The 24,378-nt window shown below is 40.7% G+C and overlaps 1 protein-coding gene across 2 annotated transcripts in view; it reads right to left on the bottom strand.

The window, feature by feature from the left end:
- Nucleotides 1–24,378, bottom strand: part of GOLGA4 (golgin A4) — a 98,138-nt gene that overhangs the window by 22,585 nt on the left and 51,175 nt on the right. For both annotated transcript variants that reach the window (XM_044657505.1, XM_044657579.1), the window contains 10 exons: nt 23,865–24,043; nt 17,527–17,658; nt 13,135–13,290; nt 6,941–10,983; nt 6,093–6,214; nt 5,196–5,326; nt 4,646–4,762; nt 1,674–1,694; nt 1,424–1,492; nt 273–348 (listed from right to left, as the gene is read on the bottom strand). In XM_044657505.1, the coding sequence (XP_044513440.1) occupies nt 273–348; nt 1,424–1,492; nt 1,674–1,694; nt 4,646–4,762; nt 5,196–5,326; nt 6,093–6,214; nt 6,941–10,983; nt 13,135–13,290; nt 17,527–17,658; nt 23,865–24,043 (5,046 nt within the window). The remainder of the gene's footprint in view (nt 1–272; nt 349–1,423; nt 1,493–1,673; nt 1,695–4,645; nt 4,763–5,195; nt 5,327–6,092; nt 6,215–6,940; nt 10,984–13,134; nt 13,291–17,526; nt 17,659–23,864; nt 24,044–24,378) is intronic.

Here is a 24,378-nt window from a genome sequence, read left to right as displayed (position 1 = left end):
CACAAAAAAATTATTTGAGAAAACAAAAAGGGTTTTTTAAAAAACAACTTTTCCTAAAGAATAGGAATTACAAAAGCAACCAGATCTTCTAAAGGATCTAGAAGTAACCACTTCAAAAGATTCAATATCTACGCAGACTTTGCCTGGTCTTGTAGCTATTTAACTCCAAAGGATACTACTTCCAAATCTTACCAGATTGAATTTAAGGATTACTTTTAAGAAATTTTTTTTAAATTTAATGCCTAGGGAAAAAAATGGGTAATTATCCTCACCTGGGTAAGGTGACCCCACTGTTGTAACATATATGTTTTTCTCATACTTCTTTAAACGGTCTTCTAATGTATGAATCTAAAAATAAGCAACAAAACAGATGAAAAAAATGGAGATTATAAAAATATTGCCAAGGTAGAAATCCATTAAAGTTAATGTTAAAACAATCCACCCCACGCAAGGATTTGAGGACTGGGGACTAAAAGAATTAAGAACATTTAAATATTTCTCAGAATAGACCTTAAATAACACAAACAAAGCCACTAAAGATACCCAAAGACACCATGGAACACAAAACCCAGAAAGAATGGTAGTTAGTACCAAAGAACGGTAGGAGCTAACAAAAGAAATGGGCAAATTTCTGTAGGTGTATGCTGACAACTCAAGTCAATCTAGTTCAGAAGTGATACTTCCAAAGGCCAGGAAAGACTTTCTTTGGCAATATAGTGAGCTTCAATACTTATTACCTTTGTATACAAAGAAAATCCATGAATAGAATGAGCTTTGACTAATTGATTCATTATTTTTTACGTTATGGGCCAAAAAAAAAAGAAAAAGATTCTTCTTAAAATCTTATAAGAAACATAAGTCCAACATTTTATCCAAAGATAAATGCTCCACAAGCAATAAAAACATTCTCTCTCCAGTTACATATAACTAAAGAGATTTAGAGATTGCCTTAAATCTCTACATTAAGATTAATTTTACATTCATCATATAAAATTTGATTTTTTTATAAAAAATAATCATTCTGATTCTGAAAGAAAATTTGAATTATAATTCAGAAAATTTTCAAATCCAACTGTTAGTCAGTATAATTCTAGTTAAATGAAAGTCAAGTTTAACTAAAAGTACTGGTCCAAATCAAAGGTGTTCAATATTCAAAGTAAAAAAGCACTACTGATACCTGTTCCACACCCCTCTCCTTAGCTTACTACTCAGGCTAAAAGAGTAGTAACCACATCTGCTCCCACTGCCAATCTGTCTGAAAGCTTTGACTGGCTCCATTTCTAGCCTGAGCCCCTTTGCCCCTCCTTGGGCAGCCCCAGTGTGGCCAAGCAAGCTGCCTGCCCTTGCCTTCTGAGCACCAGGGACTCCTGCGTGAGCTCGTGCTCGCCTATGCAACCACATAAAGCCATGAAGCTTCCCTCACCTGCTCTCTGAACTCCTGCTCTTTCAACTTGGAATCATTGACCAGAGTGGTTTTCTGGGCCAGCTGGGTCTGAAAGAACAAAACGGGACTTTTCAAGCAAACATATGCTTCATTAATACAATGACACACTTTTGTGCAGGGAATTTTTTCCTTTTTAACAGCAGCCTCTTCCTAACTCAGTTATACCAAAAAATCCTCCTGACAAGGTAGAACTTTTGTCCAATCTAAGCCGAGGAAAAGCAGGACTTACCTGGAGATCCATTATTGTTACCTGAAAAAAGGGAAAAAAGAAAAAAGGTAACATTTCTGCTTGAAACAAACATGAAAAATGATAAGACAGGAAAATAGCAAGAAGTAACAGGCCAAGATGCTAGTTGTTCAATCAGTGCTCAATTTGTGAGGAAATCAATGTTGGATATAAACCACCTTAAATTTTCTTCAAAAATGCTTCCTTTGATATAAATTATTCAGCTTCTTTGAGAAAAGAATTTTAAGGCAATATTTCTGCCTATTCAAATTCTCTCTCTCATGGCTCTCAAGTTTAGTTTTTAAAGAGGTGCTAGATTGAAATCATGGAGTGGGAAAGGGTTTACAAGCTTAAGATGAAGCCTACTTCCCTCCTGTCTCAAAAATCTTAGCAGCTCCCACTCACCAATTCCACACATTCTGCGTTCTTCACACCAAGCCTGAGACTACATTCCTAATTCTGAAGGAAATGGACCTTCTTGACAGTGAAATGGATTACCTGGAAGCTCAGGGCTACAGATCTAATGCTCTTCCCACCACAAGAGGTCATGAATAAGGAGAACTTTTCAGTGCAAAACTAGCATTGGAACTTTCACTAGGTCACTCTCAGGTCACAGAAAGAGGCAGGAGCTTGAAACAGAGGGAAGCAGAATAGCAAACTAAAACCTCCAGGATGGCCATCACTAATGGTCTTGACAGAGATGACAGTGTCTGTGGCTGAGAATGGCAGGAAACTGTGTGAATTGTCAAAGACCAAGTTAGAAATGAGTGAGAACAACAACAAATTGCCCCTACTCGTTTATCCTGAAAGCTTGCTATGGAAAATTATTTGCATTACTCAAAGTGGTTTGACTTTATCTGGTTAAGACAGCTATATAAGAATAGAAGAGCTATATTCTAATCATAAAAATATTAGAAAACGATACTCCTCTTCCATGACAGTTTTCATCTATAATTATCCTTTAGATGGCCTTCACAGCCCTTCATAAACTGCCCTTTCACCACTTCCGAATGCCCAATTTTCCAGTCTTCTTACAACCCTCTACCACATATTTAAGAATCCAGTGACACTGGCCTTCTCCCTGTTCCTCTAACAATATATATCATCCCATGGTTCTGGGTACTTTCTCTACCAGTTCAATTCCACCTTCTACAGGAAGCCTTTCTCAATCTCTCTTAATTCTAATCCCTTCCCTCCATTAGATCTATAGCTTGTTTGTTCATGGTTATCTGCATGCTTTTCTTCCACTACAACTGTGAGCTCAAGGGCACAGACTGTCTTTGAACTTTGGTAACTGTTTATTGATTGACTGAGGGTCCATCAGCTTAGGTCTTGCTACTTAATGGCCAAAACTATCACCAGCCAGTGGCAGAATAACTAAATTGTAGACTTGAGGGTAGGATGAGATTTGGAGAGGTGAATAAATCTTAAAATGATAGTAAATGTCATCTATTATGACCAAAAGGGCAGCTAGGTGGCACAGTGGATAAAGCTAGGTAGGTCTGGAGTCAGGAATCCAGCCTCAGACATTTACTGCCTGTGTGAACCAGGAAAACCCCGTTTTCCTCAATTTTTCTCATCTGTAAAATGACCTGGATAAAGAAATGGTAAACCACTCCTGTATCTTTGCCAAGAAAACGCCAATGGGTCACAAAGAGTTGGACATGACTGAAACGAATGAACAACAAAAATGATGCAAAAAAACCTTTAATTAAAATAGAATAAAGATTCTGCTTTATCCAAAAAAAGAATTATGTCCCAAAATTAAGTTCAAAAAAAGCTTCTTGGTAACAAGAAAACTGTCTCAATGTCCAATATTCATTATACCCTCAAGAGAAAGCTTGAGGCAATGCTACCCTTATGGGTATCATAAGCTGGATACCAGAACAGTTAAGTGGATACAAAACTGGTGAATTACTAGATTGAAATAGGTCTTTATTAACTTGAAGATCTAGAAGGATCTAAGAAAAAAAATTTTTTTTAATAAAACCCTTACCTTCGGTCTTGGGAGTCAATACTGTGCATTGACTCCAAGGCAGAAGAGGTGGAAGGGAGAGAGATAATGGGCCTAAAAACCAAATAAAGATGTGGTTGAATGTTTTTTTAAGTACCTCTTGACAGAAATGGGAAGAAACCCTGGCTCAAACAATGGACCAAACCAAATCAAATTAAATTTAAAGGAACACATGTAAAGTCTTACACTTGGGTTAAAAAAAAATTAATTACACAGTACAGGATCAGGAAGGATTAGACTATAGTCCATAAAAAACAAAACAAAAACAGAAATCCTATAGGCCTCGGTAGGCTAAAAGCTCAGTATCGATAGTGACAGCTTAGTGTCACATTCAATAAGAGCACATGATTCGTGGGCAAGTTACTTCACTTCTGCCTGCCTTGCTTTCCTCATCTCTAAAATGGAGATAATAGCAGCACCCACTTCTGAGAGTTGTATGGATTAAATGAGATATTTGGAAGCGCCTAGCACAGTGCCTGGCACAAAGCAGACACTGAATGAAGTTTCATCACCTCCCTCCAACCCCTAGTGATAGGAAACAAAAGTGTGGCATGTTACCAGCCGAAAGAACTCGTGTGAGCTAAGGATATAGCAAGTCCTCCTGTCCAGAACCTAAGAGGGCAGAGCGCCATCCTGCTCTGAAGGCCACCCCAGGACAGCAAGGTTTCCACCCACATTCTGGCAAGCTGTTCTCTCTCAGGATCCCTCCCCCTGCCTCCTCCCCTTGTCTTCCCAAGTGCAGGCTGTCTGTCCTTCCTCAGCCATCTGTCCTTTCTCAGTTCTCCAGGTTCCACTCTGAAGGTCTGAAGCTCGTCTGGGGCATGTTCTCTCCCCTGGTCCCCCTCGCGATGCTAAGCTCCCCGAGAACAAGAACAACACCTTGCTGTATCTGGACCTGCCTCAGCCTGTCATGGGGCTTCTCACACACAGAGAAGAGCCACAGGAAAGGGGGTTTTCTCACTTTCTCACTGCTTAGATTCCCCTCTTCTTGGTGGAGTCCATGCTTGTGCTCCTTCTGTAGCTGTTCCAGCTGGGTCTGAAGTTCAATCACCTTAGCAGTCATTTCTTCTTCTCGTGCCTTTGAGATGAAAAGAAAAGTTAATTAACACAATCTATCAAGTCACATGCCTGCCTAGCACGGGCAATGCTAGATGAACAAAATGGAACAGACCAAAACACTGCTCTGCTAAACCCAGTGACAGCACTTGGCTCTGCCTCATTCTGCTTAAATCGTCTCACGATGACTTCCCTATTGAACCAATGAGGAAACTGAGACTGCGACACCTGCAGGGATCAGATCCAGAGCTGGGCCCAGAGGCTAACACACAAGCCAAGCTCCTTCGTGGGCTGAAGCCACAGAAGAATGGAGTCCGTATCACACAAAAGTCTTCCATTTGAACACTTAATGGAACAGAAACATTTCAGAAAGAAGGGAACCCTCTAACTTCACCTTTGACTGGGAGGAAATAAACTTAACTCAAGCTAAAAGAAGCAAATAAAACCAGGGTTACATCAAGGATTTCTTCATATCTTTTGGCTGTTCTTTTTAAATCTTCTTCTTTATCCACAATTCTTTTATGCAGGTGACTCGTTTCTGCTTGATGGCTTTCTAAGAGCTCCGCCTCCACTTCCTGGGCCTTACCTGGCAAACACAAAGCAAGTGTGCAAAGATGGACAAGGCATTAGACAGGGAGAGACCCTTCTAGTCAGGAAAAGCCCTCCTTCTGCCCCAAGTGTAATGATCTCAATCAGAAATGACTATCATCGCCATCCCACAGAAGAGCATCTGTACACGTACATAATTCATGTATGAAGTGACAGATGTGTGCAAGCAAGTGCGCACGCACAGCCCTGAGCCAAGCCAACAGCACCCCAAGGAGAGCCAACAGGGCCATCCCTTCTGCGTTCCCCACGAGTGCTCGGCACGCTCCAGCCTCTGAATGTGCTTCCGCTCCATCATCTTTTCTTCCCCTACATCTGGCTCCTCTACAGGCTGGCAGGAATTTTAACTAAAGTGCACAGCACTCACACGCACACGCACACGCACGCGCTCACGTACACGCACTCCCACAGGTGGGCGCTCTCAATCACCAGAGGTTTTTGACTCAAAGCTGCCACCAGTCAAGAAGCAGATTCAGGCCCTCTCTCGGCCTAGCTGGGGCTCAGCTCATGGTGAGTCTGAGGGGCATTTCCTCCCCTTCTCTCCCTGCTCTAAGGAGAGCCCAGCTCCCAGCCAACACCAGCTTCTCTCATAGTGTTTCCTGGGGAAAGAACGGTTGGGCTCGGGGCTTGGCCTGTTTTTAGTTTCATGAAAGCCCTCAGTGCCCTGGCAGGAAGATTAGGGCTTCGATGACAGCTATATTGGTACGACTGCAGCCCATGGGAGAATGTATTTGTGCTTTACTTACTGATGGTTTCCTTGATTGTTGCTTCTAGTTCTTGTTCCTTTTGAGCCAACTGGGTGTTAAATTCCCTCATTAGCTGTTTTAACTTCGAATTATGTTTCAGTTCACTGTCTTCCTGCTCCATTCTGTACAACAAAAACGTAAAATCAAATGTCTTCATACCCAAAAAAAAAAAAAATCACTTACAGGAAAGAGAAATGCTATTTTTGCATTACAGTAATCATGGAACATTCCCTACGTTTCTACTTTGCAAATATTAAGAAGACATTTTTCAAGCTACAGATAAACAACTTGATATTACATATCTAATTCGGCCAGAAGCCTGGAGATCGCACCCTCTTTCTTAGGCTGTTCTCTCCAAGGCTGTCCGTGTCTTGTCTCCATCTAGCCCCTTCTCTTCAATCCTCCTGCAGCTGCCCTGCCCAGGACCCTGGTTCACATTCTCTCTGAACTCCTGCAGCAGCTGCCGCTACCTGGTGGCCTTCTCTCTTCAGTCTCTCTCCTCTGCTCCACTCCCCACAGAATTACCGACCAAATGAACATTTATTCCTAAAAACACAAGTTTACCTGCACCACTTCCCAGGATAGCTCCCTCCTGCGTCCAGGCTAAAATGAAAACAACTCCGCTCTGCGTTTAAGCCTAGCAGGTTGGTGTCCATGGAGATTTCTGTGGACAACTCGGATCCTCCCGAAGGGCCTTCTCTGCTACTGATACTCTCCCCCTCCCTTAGGTGACTATTTGCCATTTCTCTTGGGGTACAGTGGAAGGTCCGTGGGGACACCTACCAGGACTCTTAGCAGACACAAGGCATTGAGTGTTTGCTGACTTTCAGAGAATTAACAAAACTTACTTTATTCTCTTTTCCATCTCTTCTTCACATTCTTTCTTGGTGATTTCTAACTCTTGCTGATGCTCCTTCCTCAGAGTCCGCAGATCTCTCTGCAAGCGATTTATCTCCTTTCGCAGCCTCTGTCTGTCACGCTCAGCCTCCTCTAGCTCTGACTTCAGGCCATCCTGCTGGCTCTGCAAGCCAGGGCCTGGCTGAGTCTGGGCCATGTGGGTCCCCATGCTCTCTTCACCACCTTCCCCTACAGTTTCCATTGGCTTCCCTCTCTCCTCCAGCTTCTGAGAAGTGTTTAAATGTTTGGGACTGGATGTCAGTAGTTCTACTCCAACTCTGGGTTCTTGCATCTCACTTGCCAAGGAGGCATCTGGTGTCTTTATCTCTTCCTCCAAAGGCTGGCCCATTTGGGCCTTGTCCACCATTCCAATGACATTCTCCAAGTCTTGCTGCTGCCCAGTACCATCATTTTTACCCAGATCATGCTCCTCAGTGATGAGGGAGTGACAATTTCTGCTTTTTTCCTCAAGTTCATTTTGAAGATGACTGACCACCACTTTCTCCTCCAGCTCTGACTCTGTCCGAAGCCCCTGCGTCTTGGCCTGACACGTTTTCTCACTGTCATTCTCCCCCTCTGCTGGCTGCACAGAGGACTCTCTGGAGGCCACCACTGGGATCGCAGCCTCTCCTGCTTGCTTGGACACCTGTCCATCCATGGGTCCAAGCTGTTCACGGAGGCGCTGAACCTCACGTTCTCTCTCCTGCAATTGCTGGGTCATCTCCCTCAGCTGGTTTTCTGCATCTCTTCGTTGTTCTTCCTTTTCTTCCATCTGGGACAGCAGCTGCTTCCTGATGGCGGCCATCTTTTGCTCTGCCTTCTTCTTCAGTTCTGCCAATCTGGCGGCATTTTCTGCCTCGAGTCGTTCCTGCAGCACCTTTAACTCGTCCTCTTTGCTCTTCCCACTGGAAGTGATGGCAAGCTCCATCTCCCTCTGCTGAGCCTCAAGCTCCGATTTCATGGAATCCACCTGCTTCTGAAGCTGCAGCACCTGCTCTTCTCCCAGCTCTCGGGCATGCTGAAGCTGATCTTCACTTTCACAGCGTCTTTTAAGTTCCTCAGATAAGCAAATATTTTCTGTTATTTTCTGGCTAACATGTTCCTCTAACTCTGCAATTCTTGCTGACCGGACATTTAACTCGGCTATTAAATCACCCTCACGTTTCTCCTTCTTACTCTCGCTTTCTTCCAATTCATTCTTCCAACTTTCAACACTTTTTTTTTCCTGATCAAGGTTCTCTTTTAATGAATTTATCTGTTCATCTTTTTCACTAACATCCCTTGTTTTTAATTCTAATTGCATCTGTAAGTCTCTAATAGCATTATTATTCTGTGCAAACTTTGACTGTGCCTTCTTCTTCCAGTCTGAGAATTTATTCATCCAGTGATCCACCTGTTCGAGAGCTGATGCTTTCTCCTTGTTCAAGGTGTCAACTGTTGAGGATAAAGCTTGGATTTGATTGAGCAGTTCTAGTTGGGCATCTTGGTGCCGTTTATTTATCAAAGACACAGCTTCTTCTTTTTCTGTGAAGCTAATGCTATTCTCAAGTTGAGTGTTCAGGTCACTCACAAGCTTATGGAGGTTGCCAATTTCCACTTTCTTTTCTTGAAGCTCCTCTTTCATCAGGGTGACAGCGTTCCTGTTTTCAGCCAGTTCTTTCTTTAGTTGAGTGATACAAGACTCCTTTTCAGAGGCTGCCTGCTGCTGATGTCCTCCTTCTTTCTGTAAGGCTTCTTTTTCTGTCACAAGGCCTTCAATGTCAGCTCTCATGCTCTTAATCTGATTTTCTTTTTCTTCTAACTGATGAACTGATTGTTGTAAAGAACTACTTAATTCATCCCGTTGTTCTGTCACTTGTCTGAGCTTTGCTTCTAGTTCGGGGATTTTAAGGGTTTGGATTAGGATTGCCTCTTTCACCTTCGCTGTCTGAAGTTGGCAATGAGAAATCCTCGAAAGAGCAGCATTGATCTTACTGTTACTCTTCTCAATCAGTTCACTAGTTTTAGTTTGTAGTAAGACTTCAGCTTCCTGGCAGCACATGCGGAGGTCTGCCGCTAGTTTTTCTGACAATTTCTCAAAGTGCAAATATTTGGCCTCGATTTCCTTCTCATATCCTTCACGTGAAGATTTCAAAGCCTGGAGTTGCTCTTCAGTGGCTTTCAGCTTCTCAGTCACTTCCAAAAACTTGAGCTTATCATTTTCTTCCAGTGTCTTCAACTCAAGGAGCTGCTCATGAAGAGAAGCTCTCTCTTTTTCAGACTGACTCAAGTCTGCCTGCAGTGTTTCAAGCCGGCCCTTCGTGTCACTTCCATTTTGGGTCAGCGTCTTTATCTCGGCAGATTTCTGCTTTAGCTGCTCCTGTAACTCACCCACCAGCACCCCCTGCTTCATGCCTTCTTCCTTCAGAAAGGTGGCTTCTTTACTGGCCAACTCTTTGTCAGCTTGGACAGCCAGAAGTTCTTGCTTGAGCTCAGCCATTTCTTGTTCCTTCTCCTGAAGCTCTCTCTCATGCTTCTCCTGAAGCTCTTCTGCCTGCTCACTGACTTTCTTTTCCCAATTTAACACGATTTCATTCAGTTCCCGCTGATGTGCAGCTGAAAGATTTTCCACTTGCTCCTCTTGGTTCTTCTTCAGTTCTGAAATCGCATCATTCATTCCAGCAGAACTGGCCTGGGCCATCTCCAACATTTTTTCATGAAACTGTTTTTCCTTCTGGCTAAACTCTACCTGTGTGTTTTCAAGTTCCTTTTTCAGCTTAGCTTCCTGATCAGCAAGTTTCTTCTTGCAGGTTTCTTGCACTTCCTTGGCTTTCTGCTTAATTTTTTCCATCTTGATTTCTTGATTCTTTAATTTGCTTTGGTACTCTTTTTCCACAGTCTTCAGGCTTTCTTCTTTGGCTAACAATCTCTGCCTGAAATTGTCCACTTCCTGGTTTTGTAATTCTTTCATGTGTAAAATTTCATTTTCCCTTTCAGCCAAACTATGCTTGGTCTGTTCTTGTTCTATGCTCAGATCTCTTAGTTGAGACTCATATCGATCAGTTAGAGACACTAGTTTTTGATCCATTTCATGACTGTGTTTCTCTAGCTGCAGCTTTAAATCTTCCACCTGAGTTTTGTAAGAATCCAATTGGGCATTGAGATGATTCTTCTGCACATCAGTCTCAATGACCTGTTTTTCAAGACGTTCTTTCTCTACTTCCATCTCAGTCCATTTTTGTTGCAATTCCATCAGCTGCCTTTCATAAGCTTTAACCTGCTCATTGGAGTTATTTTGGTGTGACTGAAAAATATCCATCTTATCAGATGCCTGTTTAAGTTCAGTTTCAGCCTTTTTAATGGATTCCTCTAGTTTTTGCTGTTGTGCTTGTTGCTCTTCCAAGTGTCGCTCCTTTTCCTTTAAAAGAAGGCCCAGTTGATTGATTTCCTCTTTCATTATTTTCTCAACATTCTGGACAGATATTTTTTGCTCTTCAATCATGCTGTCAACTTGCTGCTGATGCTGAATTCTCTGTTCATCCAGCTTTGCCTCAAACTCCTGCTTTATTAGATCTGTTTCATTCTTTAAGACAGAAAGTTCTTTTTCCAGATTCTGGCGAACTTTTAATACTTCTGCCAACTCCAGAGATAATGCTTCTAATTCTGTTTGCTTCACATCAAGCTTTTCTAATGTCTTTTCATTCATCTCTTCTATGTGTCCCCGGAACACAGTCTCCTTCTCTTTTAATAATGACTCTTGTTCTTGTTCATATTTCTCCCTCAATTTCTCGATTTCGGTCTGATGACATTGCTGTAAGTCTTGCATTTTCTCTGTCCAAAGCTGTTCCTGTTGTTTCTGCAAACTTTCTAACTCTGCTTTATGGTTTTCTATCATGACTGTGATTTCTGCCCTGTGCTTGTTTTTCTCCGATTCCATTTGAAAGGTCACCTCCTCTACCTGATTCTTGCTGTCTTGAGAGTATTTTTCCAAGGAGCTTTCCAACTCCAGGATTCTCTATAAAGAAGAGAATACATGTATTTTAACTGAGACAGTCATTTACCAGCATGACAAATGTTAACATATTTACAAACTACTTCAGTTTTGTCCATCAAATTAGGCAGCAGGAGGAATATGCCATGCCTTCTTCATTGCTAATTTTATTTTAAAAATCTTAAGAAAAAAGGCAAGAAGTTTCTCCTCTAAATTTATCACTTCAGAACATTTATCATAGATGAGAGAATTCTATTATCAAAACTTTTTAGAAATACTCTAGGTAGAGCCTTTAAAAGTAATGCCATCTGTCTTTTACCCAAAATAGTTATTTCTATGACAAAAAAGACCAAATACCGGTGAGAAATAGGAACCGTGACCTGAGAATAAAACTAGTCCAATGGAAATCTTTCCCAGGTGAGGACACCAGAGCCACAGTGAACAAGAATAACTGATCCAGGGTCCCACAGCTAGTCAGTAGCAGGGCCAAAACGAGAACCCAGGAGTCCTCAGACAATTCACAGGCCAGTGCTTTCTTCACTACACAGGGTTTCCCTTCTGAAAGGCTCCAAATTTACAGAAAGGAAAAGCTCTTGTATAGCCAAATCTGTGCCAGTTTCTCAGTGCTATTTAACGCTGATGGTTCAAAAGGCCTACCAGTCTCCTGATGAGTATCTATCAAGGAAATGTTGAATCATTTTCAGTTGTATCCAAATCTCTATGACTCCATTTGAGTTTTCTTGGGAAAGACACTGGAGTGGTTTGTTGTTTCCTTCTCCAGCTCATTTTACAGATGAGGAGATGGGTTAAGTGACTTGCCCAGGGTCACACAGTAAGTATGTAAGACCAGATTTTTAACTCAAGAAAATGAGTCTTCCTGACTCCAGGGCTATTCACTGTGCCACTTAAATGCCCTGGAAATGTCAAAGTGATAGGCAATAAATTTGCAACAATTCTGTTTGTAATAAATCTGCAACAACTTTGTTTAAACAAAAAGCATATATCAATTAATGTCTAAAAGCAGTCATCAACATGTATATAGGTTAAAAAAGACAACAAAGGGCAGCTGGGTAGCTCAGTGGATGGAGAGCCAGGCCTAGAGACGAGAGGTCCTAGGTTCAAATCTGGCCTCAGACACTTCCCAGCTGTGTGATCCTGGGCAATTCACTTGACCCCCACTGCCTAGCCCTTACCACTCTGTTGCCTAGGAGCCAAAACACAGAAGTTAAGGGTTTAAAATAAAAAATTTTTAAAAATAAAAAAAAAAGACAACAAACTATTTTTTTTAAAACTCTTACCTTCCATCTTGGAGCCAATACTTTGTATTGGTTCCAAGGCAGAAGAGTGGTAAGGGTGGGCAATGGGGGGGTCAAGTGACTTGCCCAGGGTCACACAGCTGGGAAGTGTCTGAGGCCAGATTGGAACCCAGGACCTCCTGTCTCTAGGCCTGGCTCTCAATCCACTGAGCCATCCAGCTGCCCTCAAGACAACAAACTATTAATGAACTAGCTTTTCAATTATACTCACACCAATAATGGCATAGTATCAGATTTTTTTTTTAAACCCTTGCCTTCTGTTTTAGTATCAATTCTAAGACAGAGGAATGGTAAGGGTGAGGCAATTGGGCTAAAGAGGCTTGCCTAGGGTTACCCACTAAGGACCAATCTGAAGGCAGATTTGAACCCAGGTACTCCTGACTCTAGGCCCAATGTTCTATCCACTATGCTACCTAGCTGGCCCCATGATTCACTTTTGAAAACAAACAGTGATATCAAATTCACATCAAATGAAACACATAATAAGCTAGTGGGGAAAAAACTGTTTCTATTTAAACAATGTATGAATGAATACATAGCCCTAGAACCATAACAGTTCAGAACTGGAAGGAAGGAGAGGCCAGGCTTCAGCCAACTATGGTCTCCAAGCCAGGCTACTTCCTTTCTGCATAGTCTGCAAAATAAAGGATTTTTACAGGTGTTTTGTTTTATGTTTTTTTTTTAAATCAAAAAAAGGCATTTGGCCTGATGTAGCCCATAAGGCTGTAATGCCAACCCCTATCCTAGCCATCACTTAAAGTGACATCCTGATTTTACATATGAGGAAACTGAGGCCCAGAAACACTGGAGTGATTTGTCCAAAGGCCCATTCCTAGGACTTCTTTTTTTTTTAACTTACAGTTCTATAGGTCTCTGCTTCTTGCTGTAGGTCCCGAAGCTTATTCTCACTTTCTAAAAGTAAAGCTTTTTTCTGCAATTCTAATTCTTCAAGAGCTAAGGATTCTTGCTGCTCTTTTTCTTGAGTTGTCTTCAAATATTCTGTTTGGTTACTTTCCTGTGGCAAAAAAAACAATAATCATTAGCCATATTGCATCATGATCATGATAGAACAGAAAAATCAAACCTCACTAATGTGAAAGAGAGAAACTTGTCTGAATTTGTGGAAATTATGCAGTAGAAAAATATTTTTGAAACGAAGACAATTACTTTAGAATTGGTCTAAACAAACGGTAATGAGCTTCAATAACATGAAACACTCACCAGCACCCAGTCTTACTAAGTGCTATCTTTTCCACTGCTTATATGTTAATAATCACTTCTCCTATTCTTGAAAAACCATTTTCTTCACTAGGCTGATACTTCCCTTCTGATCCTGCTTAAATTGCCCACTGGAGTAGTAAGTACTTTTCATTTGCTTAGTAATAAGGTCCTTTTAGCCAGACGCTGTCCCAATTATCAGAGATTCCAAATTATAGAAATCCAAATTAATGAGGGTTTATACAGGCATAACAAAATAAGATAACAATCAACTACCAGAAGAAAGATAATAGCATGTACACCAAGTACTTTTTAAGACACTGATGAAAAAAAAGAACGATGACCACGGGGGATCCCGATAAACAATCAACAGGAAAACTAACTCACCTTTCCTTCCATGTTCTATTTTGCTGCAACAAGAAAACAAGAGCTTTCCTAGGCTGTTTTAGCAAAGCTTTGTCTGAAAGTATCACTATTACATGAAGATCATCACCACAGTCCTAGAATCACAGCTTGTTCATAAATTCTTCCTGGTAGCACAGCTAATACCCAGGAACTTAAATGGTTTTCAAAAATACAATCAATAGAGATGTGAGCTCACTGACATGGTTACGCCTGCAAAAGGAGTTCCAACACACAGATGCCTTCTCAACCAGAGTAGCTGTTACCTCCTTTCCGCTGTACATCATAGAGAATCCACCAAATACATGAAAGCTTCCTCTAACCCTCTTAAACACCAGGGTATCAACAAAGCAAAAGTCCATCCCCCTGTTGTCCTTCACTTATATGACCCACCAGCTTCCTGGACCTTCCTGAAGAATACCCCCAAGGCTCTTTCTCAAGCACTGGTCATCCCAGAGAGACACCAGAGCTCACTCCCATCATCATCTTTCCAGTGCCCTCTGGGCCACCAGCAGCTCCAATTCCTCAGGGTCTGTGGTTTTCCAAACAGAACATTATATTGAAAAAATGGAAGTCTGTACCAGAGAGTACATGTTGGAGTCACTAAAGGATCTCGGTGTTTTACTAATGCCAAAGTTCACTTCGCCATGCTGCTTCTCAAAGGCCGCAGGGTATTTTAGAGAGAGTGACTGAGCTAGGAGAAGTCCAGTTTTAAATACTGCACCTGACATTTACTAGCTGGTTGACCCTTCGCAAGTCACTAAGACTTCCTGGGCCTCAGTTTCATCATCTATAAAATAAAAAAAATTGAACTAGATCTCTACAGCCCCTCTGAGCTTGAAATCTATGACCAAGGACTCTTTTTTTAATTGAAGGAGAAAATATAAGGAAATGCAATATAGATGCCAACAGGGGGAAATGTCAAGTCTTACACTAGGGTTCACAAGTCCAGCAGAAGAGACATGTTTATACACCAGTTGTTCTGAAAAAAATTTGAAGATTTGGGCAGACTGCAAATTCAATAAAAGTCAATGGGGGAGGGGGTTGGGGGGAACTATCTTAGGAGAGGAGGATTGGTTTACAGAAATTACATTGTGACAGCCTTGATGTACTTGGTCCTAGTCAGATCACATATCGAGACAAGTGTTCAGGTCTAGACACCACATAGTTCTCAAGGATGAAACTGAGAAGTTGAGCAGTGTCTTAGGGAAAGCACTTATGGGGTGGCAGAGGCCTTGAGACCACATCACATGAGCATCATTTGAAAGAAATGGGATATTTAGACTGAAGAAAAGCCTACAGGGGGCCATCACAGCTGAGTTCAAGCACTTAAAGGTCTATTACCTAGAGGAGGGTTTTGTCCTTTTCTTTGTGGCCCAAGAGGGCCAGATTAGGAGCTCTATGAGTGGGTACAAAGACACCAATTGGAGTCTGAGATCAGGACAAAGTTCCTGAAAGAAGTTCTATAAAAGGTAGAATGAATTGCTTCAACAAGTGATGGTTTCCCCTTCACTGAAAGTCTTCATATTAAGAGTAGATAAACACCAGTTAAGGATGCTATAATGATAAGAAAAGGAAGAAAGGGCTGCTAGGGTGTCCTTTGCAATTCTCCAATTCTCTAAGTCTGTCCCTGAAATATAGTTGCCCAGAAATAGAAGATACTCCTAAAATGAGAGTCCTTTGAAAGGAAAATACTTGAAAGGTATTCCCAAAAAAGAATTAGGTATAAAACACAAAAAACACATCTATTTGGGAGAAAGCTGCTACTTTCACTCAAGGTAAATGTTTTTTAGATAAGATGAAGAGTCCCATTAGCAAATACTCTGCAAATCTTATTTTCTAGCTAGTTCTACCAAGTTTCCTGCTACAACATCCCATCTACAATAAAGACAGAATTGTATAGGGGGCAGCTGGGTAGCTCAGTGGATTGAGAGTCAGGCCTAGAGACAGGAGGTCCTAATTTCAAATCCGGCCTCAGACACTTCCCTGCTGTGTGACCCTGGGCAAGTCACTTGACCCCCATTGCCCACCCTTACCACTTTTCCACCAAGGAGCCAATACACAGAAAAGACAGAGAGAGAGAGAGAGAGAGAGAGAGAGAGAGAGAGAGAGAGAGAGAGAGAGAGANAGAGAGAGAGAGAGAGAGAGAGAGAGAGAGAGAGAGAGAGAGAGAGAGAGAGAGAGAAGATAGAATTGTATAACAGCAAGAGAAGGGACAATGGAGACATTAATTTTAAGCAAGAGAATGGTTACCTGAATTCTCCACTCTCCTCCCCCTTCTGTTGTCTCACATATCACAGTGGGGAAATAGAGCGCAGGTATTTCCCTACTCTATACCATCCCCATAGCTCTTACATAGTCCCAAAGCATCCTTCCAACCTGCTCTGCCACCTTCATTCCACAATCTTCTTCATGGCCTTGGATAGACCCCTAAAAACTAGGAACAAATACTCATTTCACACTTCTCATCCTGCTTGGCCCAGAAAATGGGCTGGGGTCCCTAGATAAGGTTCCTGACTTTCTCTCCCATACAGAAATGACTAAAAGCTACCCATTGCCACTGTTTTGAAATAGAGGACATTCAGACAAGCATTCACCCCTGGGGCACTGCCTCTCTGAATTGCAAAGCTCACACACAGCACTACTCAAGGGATCCAACACCACCATCCCCTCCACCACAACCACTTGATAATGCACAGAAGTCCCCATCCAGCAGCAAGGAGCAGCCCTGTCCTCATAAATCTCTAAGGAAAGGAAGTGGAAGTCAACTTGGTCTAACTACAAGCTCCTCTCTCTTTCGCAGAGCATTGCATTTGTCTCCAAGTCAAATTGGGAAGAAAACAATGTCCTATATCCAAACTTACAGGGATTTTCAAATCTATTTTGACAAGTGTTAAATTTGGTGCTGCCATATCACAAACAAAATGATTCTCTTTTGTTAAATCAACTGAACGTTTTCATCTTCCCTCTTTTGCTTTCCTCTTTAAAATTAAGAAAAAAGACCTATTAAAAGCTCATAAAAGTCAAATAATTTATTCAGAATACTCTAGAATAATTCATTTATCAGGAATCATTGAGAAATGGGATATTCTACATAAATCAATTTTTCCAATAACCGAAGTTTGCCCTTTTAAGCACTAAGCCTTATTATAAGCATTTTTAACATGGAAATCTTTCTAAACAATATCATCCATTTCTTGGCTTTATTAAATGAGAAATTGAACACTTTAACACTGTTCTGATGCCTCAGTCTTGATGAGGTATGAAGAACTATTATGGTAGAAGTCTCAGATTGCTAGTAGAAATTGGGATTTGTTGTGAGTTGATCTCTCTCTCTATGCCATTGAGCACCCTGGCAGCCTTCTCATAATCTGCTCTGCAGGGAAAACCAAGTAACTTAACTTGTAAAGAGTGGCCTCATTTTTAGACAATTTAAAATGAACAGCCTTGGACCCAAGCACAGAGCTATGTCAGGAGGATTCCCAGAGCTCACTGGCTTGTTCATTTCCTTTCAGTTCCAGGTAAAGACAAAAGAAGTCTGATTTCTGGATAATTGTGATCTCACAGACCAAACAAAGAATATTGATGCTATTGTGCTTAATTACAAAAACCAACATGGCCCAATACTTACAAGAGCTGCTTTCAATTGCTTCTGGAATTCTTCTTCTCGAGCCTGAAGTTTCTCATTGAGCTCTTTCTCCTTGTTCACAAGTTCGTCAGCATACATCTTCTGTAGATGAGCAATTTTCTCTTCAGATGTTTTCTGAAAATCAATCAAATGGGCACATTTAAAGTTCCCTGGAAAGCAACATTCACTGTGTTAAACTAGAGTAATGATGAAGAATGTGCAAAAGGCAAATTATAGAGAGCAGCTAGGTGACACAATGGATAGAGAAGTAGGCCTGGAGATGGAAGTTCCGGGGTTCAAATCTGACTTCAATGTCCTAGCTATATGACCTTGGGCAAATCACTTAACTCCCACTACCTAGCCTTTAGCATGCTTCTCTGCCTTAGAACCAATATAGTCTTGATTTTAAGATAGAAAGTAAGAGGTTGGCTTTTTTTAAAGCCCGTCATATAAAAAGAGAAAACAGAGGGAGTTTGTGCACTGCAATCTCAACACAGATCAACAATGCTAGATGACAGGTACAAAAGCCCCCACAATCCTGGGCCTCACTGAGTGGCAGAGCTTTCAGCAATAAAGGAGACAATGCCATTATCTTCATTCCCAGTCCTCAGAGTACATCTAAAGAATTGTATTTAGTTCTGGACAATCCATTTGAAAAGTACATTGATACAGGGAAATATGTCCAAAGGAGAACAACCAAGATGGCAAAGGCTGTCATGAGAATCAATTAAAGAAATAAGGTACATTTAGCCTAGAAAAGAGAAAACTCAGAAATGTGTCAAGTCCACATACACTTCTTAAGCATTTAATGTGTGTTACATACTATACTCAATGCTTAGAATACAAATACAAGCAAAAAAGGCAAATCTTGCCTTCAAGCAGCTTATATTCTAACGGAATTTTTATACAACACACAAAACAAAGCTGAAAGGAAGAGGCTAAAGGAAATGTCCGGCCCCATTGAAGGTAAGAGAAACAGTCTAAACTGTTTCAGGAATAGAAACAGTCTAAACCAAATCAGGAATAGAGTTCAGAGACAAATGGGCCTCACATTGACTCCTGACTATATTAATCTTCTCAAATATCCCATATTCTATCAACTCCTGTGGCTCAAATATAAAATCTTCAGTCTCATAAAGTCCTCCACAACCTGGTCTTCTCCCACTTTACCAGTCTTCATAAACCTTACATCCCAAAATTCTCTTTGATCCAGTGATAGCAGCATCCTTACTGTTCTTCAGACTAGACACTCCATTTCCCAATCTCATGCATTTTCTTTTTTTAAATAATAATCATATTTTTCTCAAATAAGGAAAAATCCACCTTCTCTCCATTGTCTCCCCATCCCAAATGGCAATAAAAATAAAAGAAAAATACCTCTTATGAACATGTTTAGTCAAGAAAAACAAAATTTCTGCATTCTACAAATCCAAAAATATGTGTAGACAGATTACATGCATGCGCGCGCACGTGTGTGTGTGTGTGTGTGTGTGTGTGTGTGTGTGTGTGTGTGTGTCACTTAGTCTTCCAACTCTCTGTCAGGAGGTAGGAAGGATGTTTCCTTATTAGACTTCTATAATCATGTTTGGTCATTACACTGATCAGAGTTCCTAATTCTTTCAAAAATGTCATTCAACATAAATGAGACTCTAGGTTATGTTCATTTCACATTGCATCAGCTCATAAAAGTGTTCCTAAATTTCTCTGAAACAGATTGTATTTCATCACTTCTTATACCACAATAGTATCCCATCACATTTACATACTCTAACTTGTTTAGCTAGTTCCTATTCATGAGCATCCCTTCAAGAGTCATTTTTTTGCCACCTCAAAAAGAGCTACAATTTTTTTTTAACAAACTCACGTTTGTTTTGCTTAAAACTAACCCTTCCCTTAATCACCCTCTACTTCTCCCCTCTCTCCTTTCCTTCCTATTTTTTTCCTGGAATAAAATCTATTTCTGTATCCAATTTCTGTGTGTGTGTATTCTTCCCTCTTTTAACCAGTACAGTTGGGAGTGGATTTCAAGTATCGGCCTCTGCTCCTTTTCTATAGAGATAGCTACTTGCACACCTTTTTGATGTGACATAATTTTGCCTAATGTACTTTCCCCCTTACCTCCCCTTTCTCATCTGGTTCATATGTTCTTCTTTCCCTCTCTTTCCATTCTTCTCTCAGGATCACCAAGACAACAGAGCCATTCCCAGGCCTCTGTGACTCCTGATGATGATGAGTTCAGAGGGGACACATGTATCCCCCTGTATTTGAATATAAGCAGTTTATCCCTGCTTGGTCTCTTGTAATTGTTCATTCACATTTACCTTTCTATTTTATCTTAACTCTTATGTTGGAACTTCAGAGTTTCTCCACAGCTCTAGTCTTTTTATCAGGAATGCTTGCGTGTCCTCTGTACAATTAAAAATCCATTTTTTGCTCCGTTCCACTCAGTTTTGCTGGGTGAGTTATTCTTGGCTGTAAGTCTGTGGCCTTTACTTTCTAGAATGGCCCTTCTTCGTAGTGGCAGTTGCTCAATTTTCTGAGAGTCTCCAAGATCCTAACTATGGCTCGCAGATACTTGAATTCTTTCTTTCTGGAGGCTCTCAATATTGTTTCTTTGACTTGGAAGCTCCAGATTTGGATAATAATATGTCTGTGAGTTTTAATTTTGAGGGTTTCTTTCAGAAAGCAATCAATGGATGCTACTTCCACTCTGTCTTCTGGTTAAAAGATTTGGGCAGTTTTCTTTCAGAATTTCTTGAAACAGAATGTCTAAGGAGAAGCTAGGTGGCTTAGTGGATTGAGAGCCAGACCAGGAAATAGGAGGTCCTGGGTTTAAATATAGCCTCAGATATTTCCCTGGGCAAGTTACTTAACCCCAACTGCTTCATCCTTAACACTCTTCTGCCTTAGAGCCAATACTTAGTATTGATTCTAAGACAGATGGTATAGGGATTTTGTTTTTAAAGAAAAGAAATATGATGTCTAGGCTCTTTCTTTTTTTTTTGGGGGGGGGGGTCATGGCAATCATTATTTTCTTCTCAATTTGTTTTCTAGGGCAGTTATTTTTGCTAAGAGATTATCTTACAATTTCTTCTATTTTTACAGGTGTTTAACTTTATATTTGCCTGTGAGTCACTGGTTTCCATCTAGCCCATTCTCATTTTCAGGGAGTTTATGGTTCAGGCAATATTTCATACCTCTTATGCCAAGCTGTTACTTCTCTTTTCAAATCTTTGTTCCAGAGTTCTCATTTCTTCTCTAACTTTTGCCTTGAGCACTTTAATTTCACTGATTAAAAACTTTTTTTTTCAATTCTGTTTTAACTCTTTCTAGCCCTCTTCAAGGCACTCTAGTTTGGTTGATACCCAAGCTGAGAGCTATGCTCTGAAGCTTCATCTGGAGATGTTTTGGATTCTCTTCTGGTTCTGTGTCCTGAGTGTCCCTGTCAACACAATGGCTTCATATGGCGGGGTTCTTTCTGGTTCACAGATTCTTTCCATCCTACTTCTTAACTTTTGACTTGAAGTTAGGGTCAGGCTCCATATACTTCTAGAGGAATGGCCTAGCCTGGTCCTGTTGCTGGTGTCTTGGGATAAGAAGTACTATCTTCTAAGATATCAGAAACAGCTCGGGCTGGGGACCTACTAGCTTTCAGAGCTCCCAAAGAGGTCTGATCCAGGAAAAAGTCTGAACAGTGTTCTCTAGGCTGAGCTCTGGAAGCTTCTAACTTGGATTGGGATCTGAGCAACAGATGACCACTGCTAGATTCAGTCCCTCTCAGCTAGCTGAGTAGGTCTGCTTGTTCCAGAAAGAACTACAGATTTGTCTTTGCTCTGGAATTTGTAATTTGTCCTAGTCACAGGCCAGAAGTTAGAACTGAGATGTTCTGCCTCTTGGGCTACTTACTTCTGAACTTCCTCCTCAGTCCACCTGCTTTCATATGGCCTTGGTCTCTGACTTGGAACTGGGTAGCTGCTGACCACATGGTCAGGTAGCACTCATAGCCACTGAGGTGCCCAGGTTCAATTCTGAGACTTCCTCTTACCTTGGACTGCCACCCAGCCTCAACCAAGGCCCTAGAGGCCTCTTTAAACTGTTCCTGGCCACACCTGTGCTGAGTGTCCATAAGTCTTTCTAACTGTCTCCCTATTCCTACCTGACCCAGAGCCATTTTTCTAGAGCTGTCAGGAGGATGGCTAAAGAGGCTGTTTGCTACACTTCTTCCAGGCATGCCACCATCTTGACTCTGCACTTTGTGGGCATTTTTGATGGCTGGCTCTCTGGGCCTGGATTTCTCTACTTCCTTATCTCTACCCTTCCTAGTTTCTCTAGTTTCCTTCAAGTATTAGCCAATCTGATGTGCTCTCCTTTAAAGCCAGTGCCTTTCCTCTGCTAATCATCTCCAACGTATTCTGTATATCTCACTTGTTCATAGCTATTTCTGAGCTCCTTGACAGCAGAGGGTGTCTTTTACTAGTGCTAAACCTAGCACATAGTATACAACTGCTTATCGATTTACTAACTGAAGAGAGCACGTAATAATATATTCTCTGAATAGCTAAAAACAATGGCTTGTCAATGCCGTGCAATATTGCCAAAAAGAGTACCAAACTGTTTCTATAAAATTCAGAGGTATTGCATTGTGGACAGCTAGGTGGCACAGTGGACAAAGCTCTGGCCCTAGAGTCAGGAAGACTCTCTTCTTGAGTTCAAATATGATCTCAGACACTTCCTACGTATGTCACCCTGAAAGAGTCACTTAACCTTGTTTTCCTCCACTTCCTCACCTATAAAATGAGCTGGAGAAGGAAATGGCAAACTACTCTAGTTTCTTTGCCAAGAAAACCCCAAATGGAGTCACAAAGAGTCAAACAACTGAAATGACTCAACAACAACAATAACATTATTGCAAGGTAACAGGAAAAAATAATTGAAGTCAGAGAACCTAAGTTAGATTCCCAACCCCTGCCACTTACTCTCATCTCTCTGTGTCTTAGTTTCTCCATATGAAAAAAACACTAGGTTAGATGAAAGTGGGTCTTTAATATCTTCTTATAGCTCCAAATTTGTAACATTTTGAACATTTTGTATTTAAAATTAATAACTATAAAGTTTATGTAGCGCTTACTAGCTTACAAAAATATTTATCTAAAAATACTTTAGACATACTAAAATAACATAAGTACAACCATTCTGGAAAACAACTGGGAATTACATAAAGTTCAAGTCCATGTCCTTTGGCAAATATGACTGCTAGGCCTACCTACCCCAAAGAGATCACTGATGGAAAGAAAGGCTTCCATTCCAAATATTTAAAGCAAGACTATTTGTCATTATAAAGACCTAAAAACAAAGTAAATGTCCACCAATTGCTAAATACGAATGTAATGGAATATTACTGTGTTGGAAGAAACAATGAGAATGATGAATAAAGAGAAGCATGGAAGACTTACTCCAGGCTACTCCATGAATAAGATACTGTTTCTCTCACTGGGCATTTTCTCTAGCTGTTCCCCATATCCAGAATATTCTCCCTCCTCATCTCTGCCTCCTGGTTTCTTTTAATTCCCAACTAAAATACCATTCTTTACAGAAAAGTTTTCCCTTCATTCCAGGGCCTTCCCTCCATTCATTATTTCCTATTTACTGGTTATACAATTTACTTTGCATATTTGTTCAGATGTTGTCTTCCCCATTAGATTGTAGCTTCTTGAGGGCACGGGTGTCTTTTGTCTCTTTTGTATTCCCAGAGCTCAGCGGAATATGCACTTAATAAATGTTTATTGATTAACTGATCATAAAGATTACAACAATGAAATGGAAAAAAAACGCAAAACAATTGAAAATAAATGTTGTGAAATTATGAAAAACAAACCTGGCTCCAAAAAAAAAAAAGTACAAGAAAAAACTTCCTCCAGCTCCTTTGTCTTTGAGGTCAAAGTGACCAGGGGTGTGATATCAGAGATAATAGCTGATTTTCCCCGCAATAAGTTAATTAGTTTTACTGAAATTTTTTTCTTTTACTCCTTAGTTTTCTTTGTATTTTATTTTAATTTTTTAATGATAAGGAATGGATCTCTGGGAGAAGAAATGGCAAGGTATAATGGAGGAAATCTAAATCATGTAACAAAAGATATCAAAAAATTTATTTTTTAAATTACATAAAAATGTCAGAATATAATCATAAACCTAGACTGTTATAGTGTTAAGTTACTGACAAGTTGTCATTCATTTCTTTTACATGTTTATTTTGTTGATGGAATACAAAATAAGAGATTACTAAGCCGTTAGGATTGATTTTTAAGTCCCTGTAAATTAAATCAATGCAGCCTTATTCTTACCTTCAGAATGTCTACAACTTCTTGTTTAACCCGGCTTAGCTCTTGCTGCAGATTTATGCGTTCTTCCTCACTTGTTTTTTCCATCGCTTTTATCTGTTCATCCATTTCTGCTTTCAATTTTTTCCGGGCTTCTTCAGTTTTTTGTGCTGTGCTCAAAGCTTTTTCAAGTTCCTCAAAAGCTAGAAAGAAAAAAGAAAACAGCTCAGGAAATAACAATCCCTGCAGCTCATGGGAAAGGAAGAGAGAGAGGCAATAGCAAGGTAGGGGGGAAAACCAATGGTCAGAGTTTTGAGCCAAAGGTGCTTCTCTTTTTAGAGCTGGACAAACAAGACCCAACGAGTGGCCAGTAACTCCTGATGACTATTTTGTGTCTGTCTCTCTCTTTCCTTCAATAAATTGTGAATTATTTTGATGGCATCTATGACCATTTAACTACAAATATTTGAACCTAAGACACTAATCCAATACAAATAAGCTTAGAGAGTATTCTCTCTTCCTTTCATTCAGTTCAATA

This window comes from Gracilinanus agilis, chromosome 1 (assembly GCF_016433145.1).
Source record: "Gracilinanus agilis isolate LMUSP501 chromosome 1, AgileGrace, whole genome shotgun sequence".
NCBI classification, from domain to species: Eukaryota; Metazoa; Chordata; class Mammalia; order Didelphimorphia; family Didelphidae; genus Gracilinanus; species Gracilinanus agilis.
Note: the sequence above shows the minus strand (reverse complement) of the source record. Positions and strands in the feature narration are given on the sequence as shown.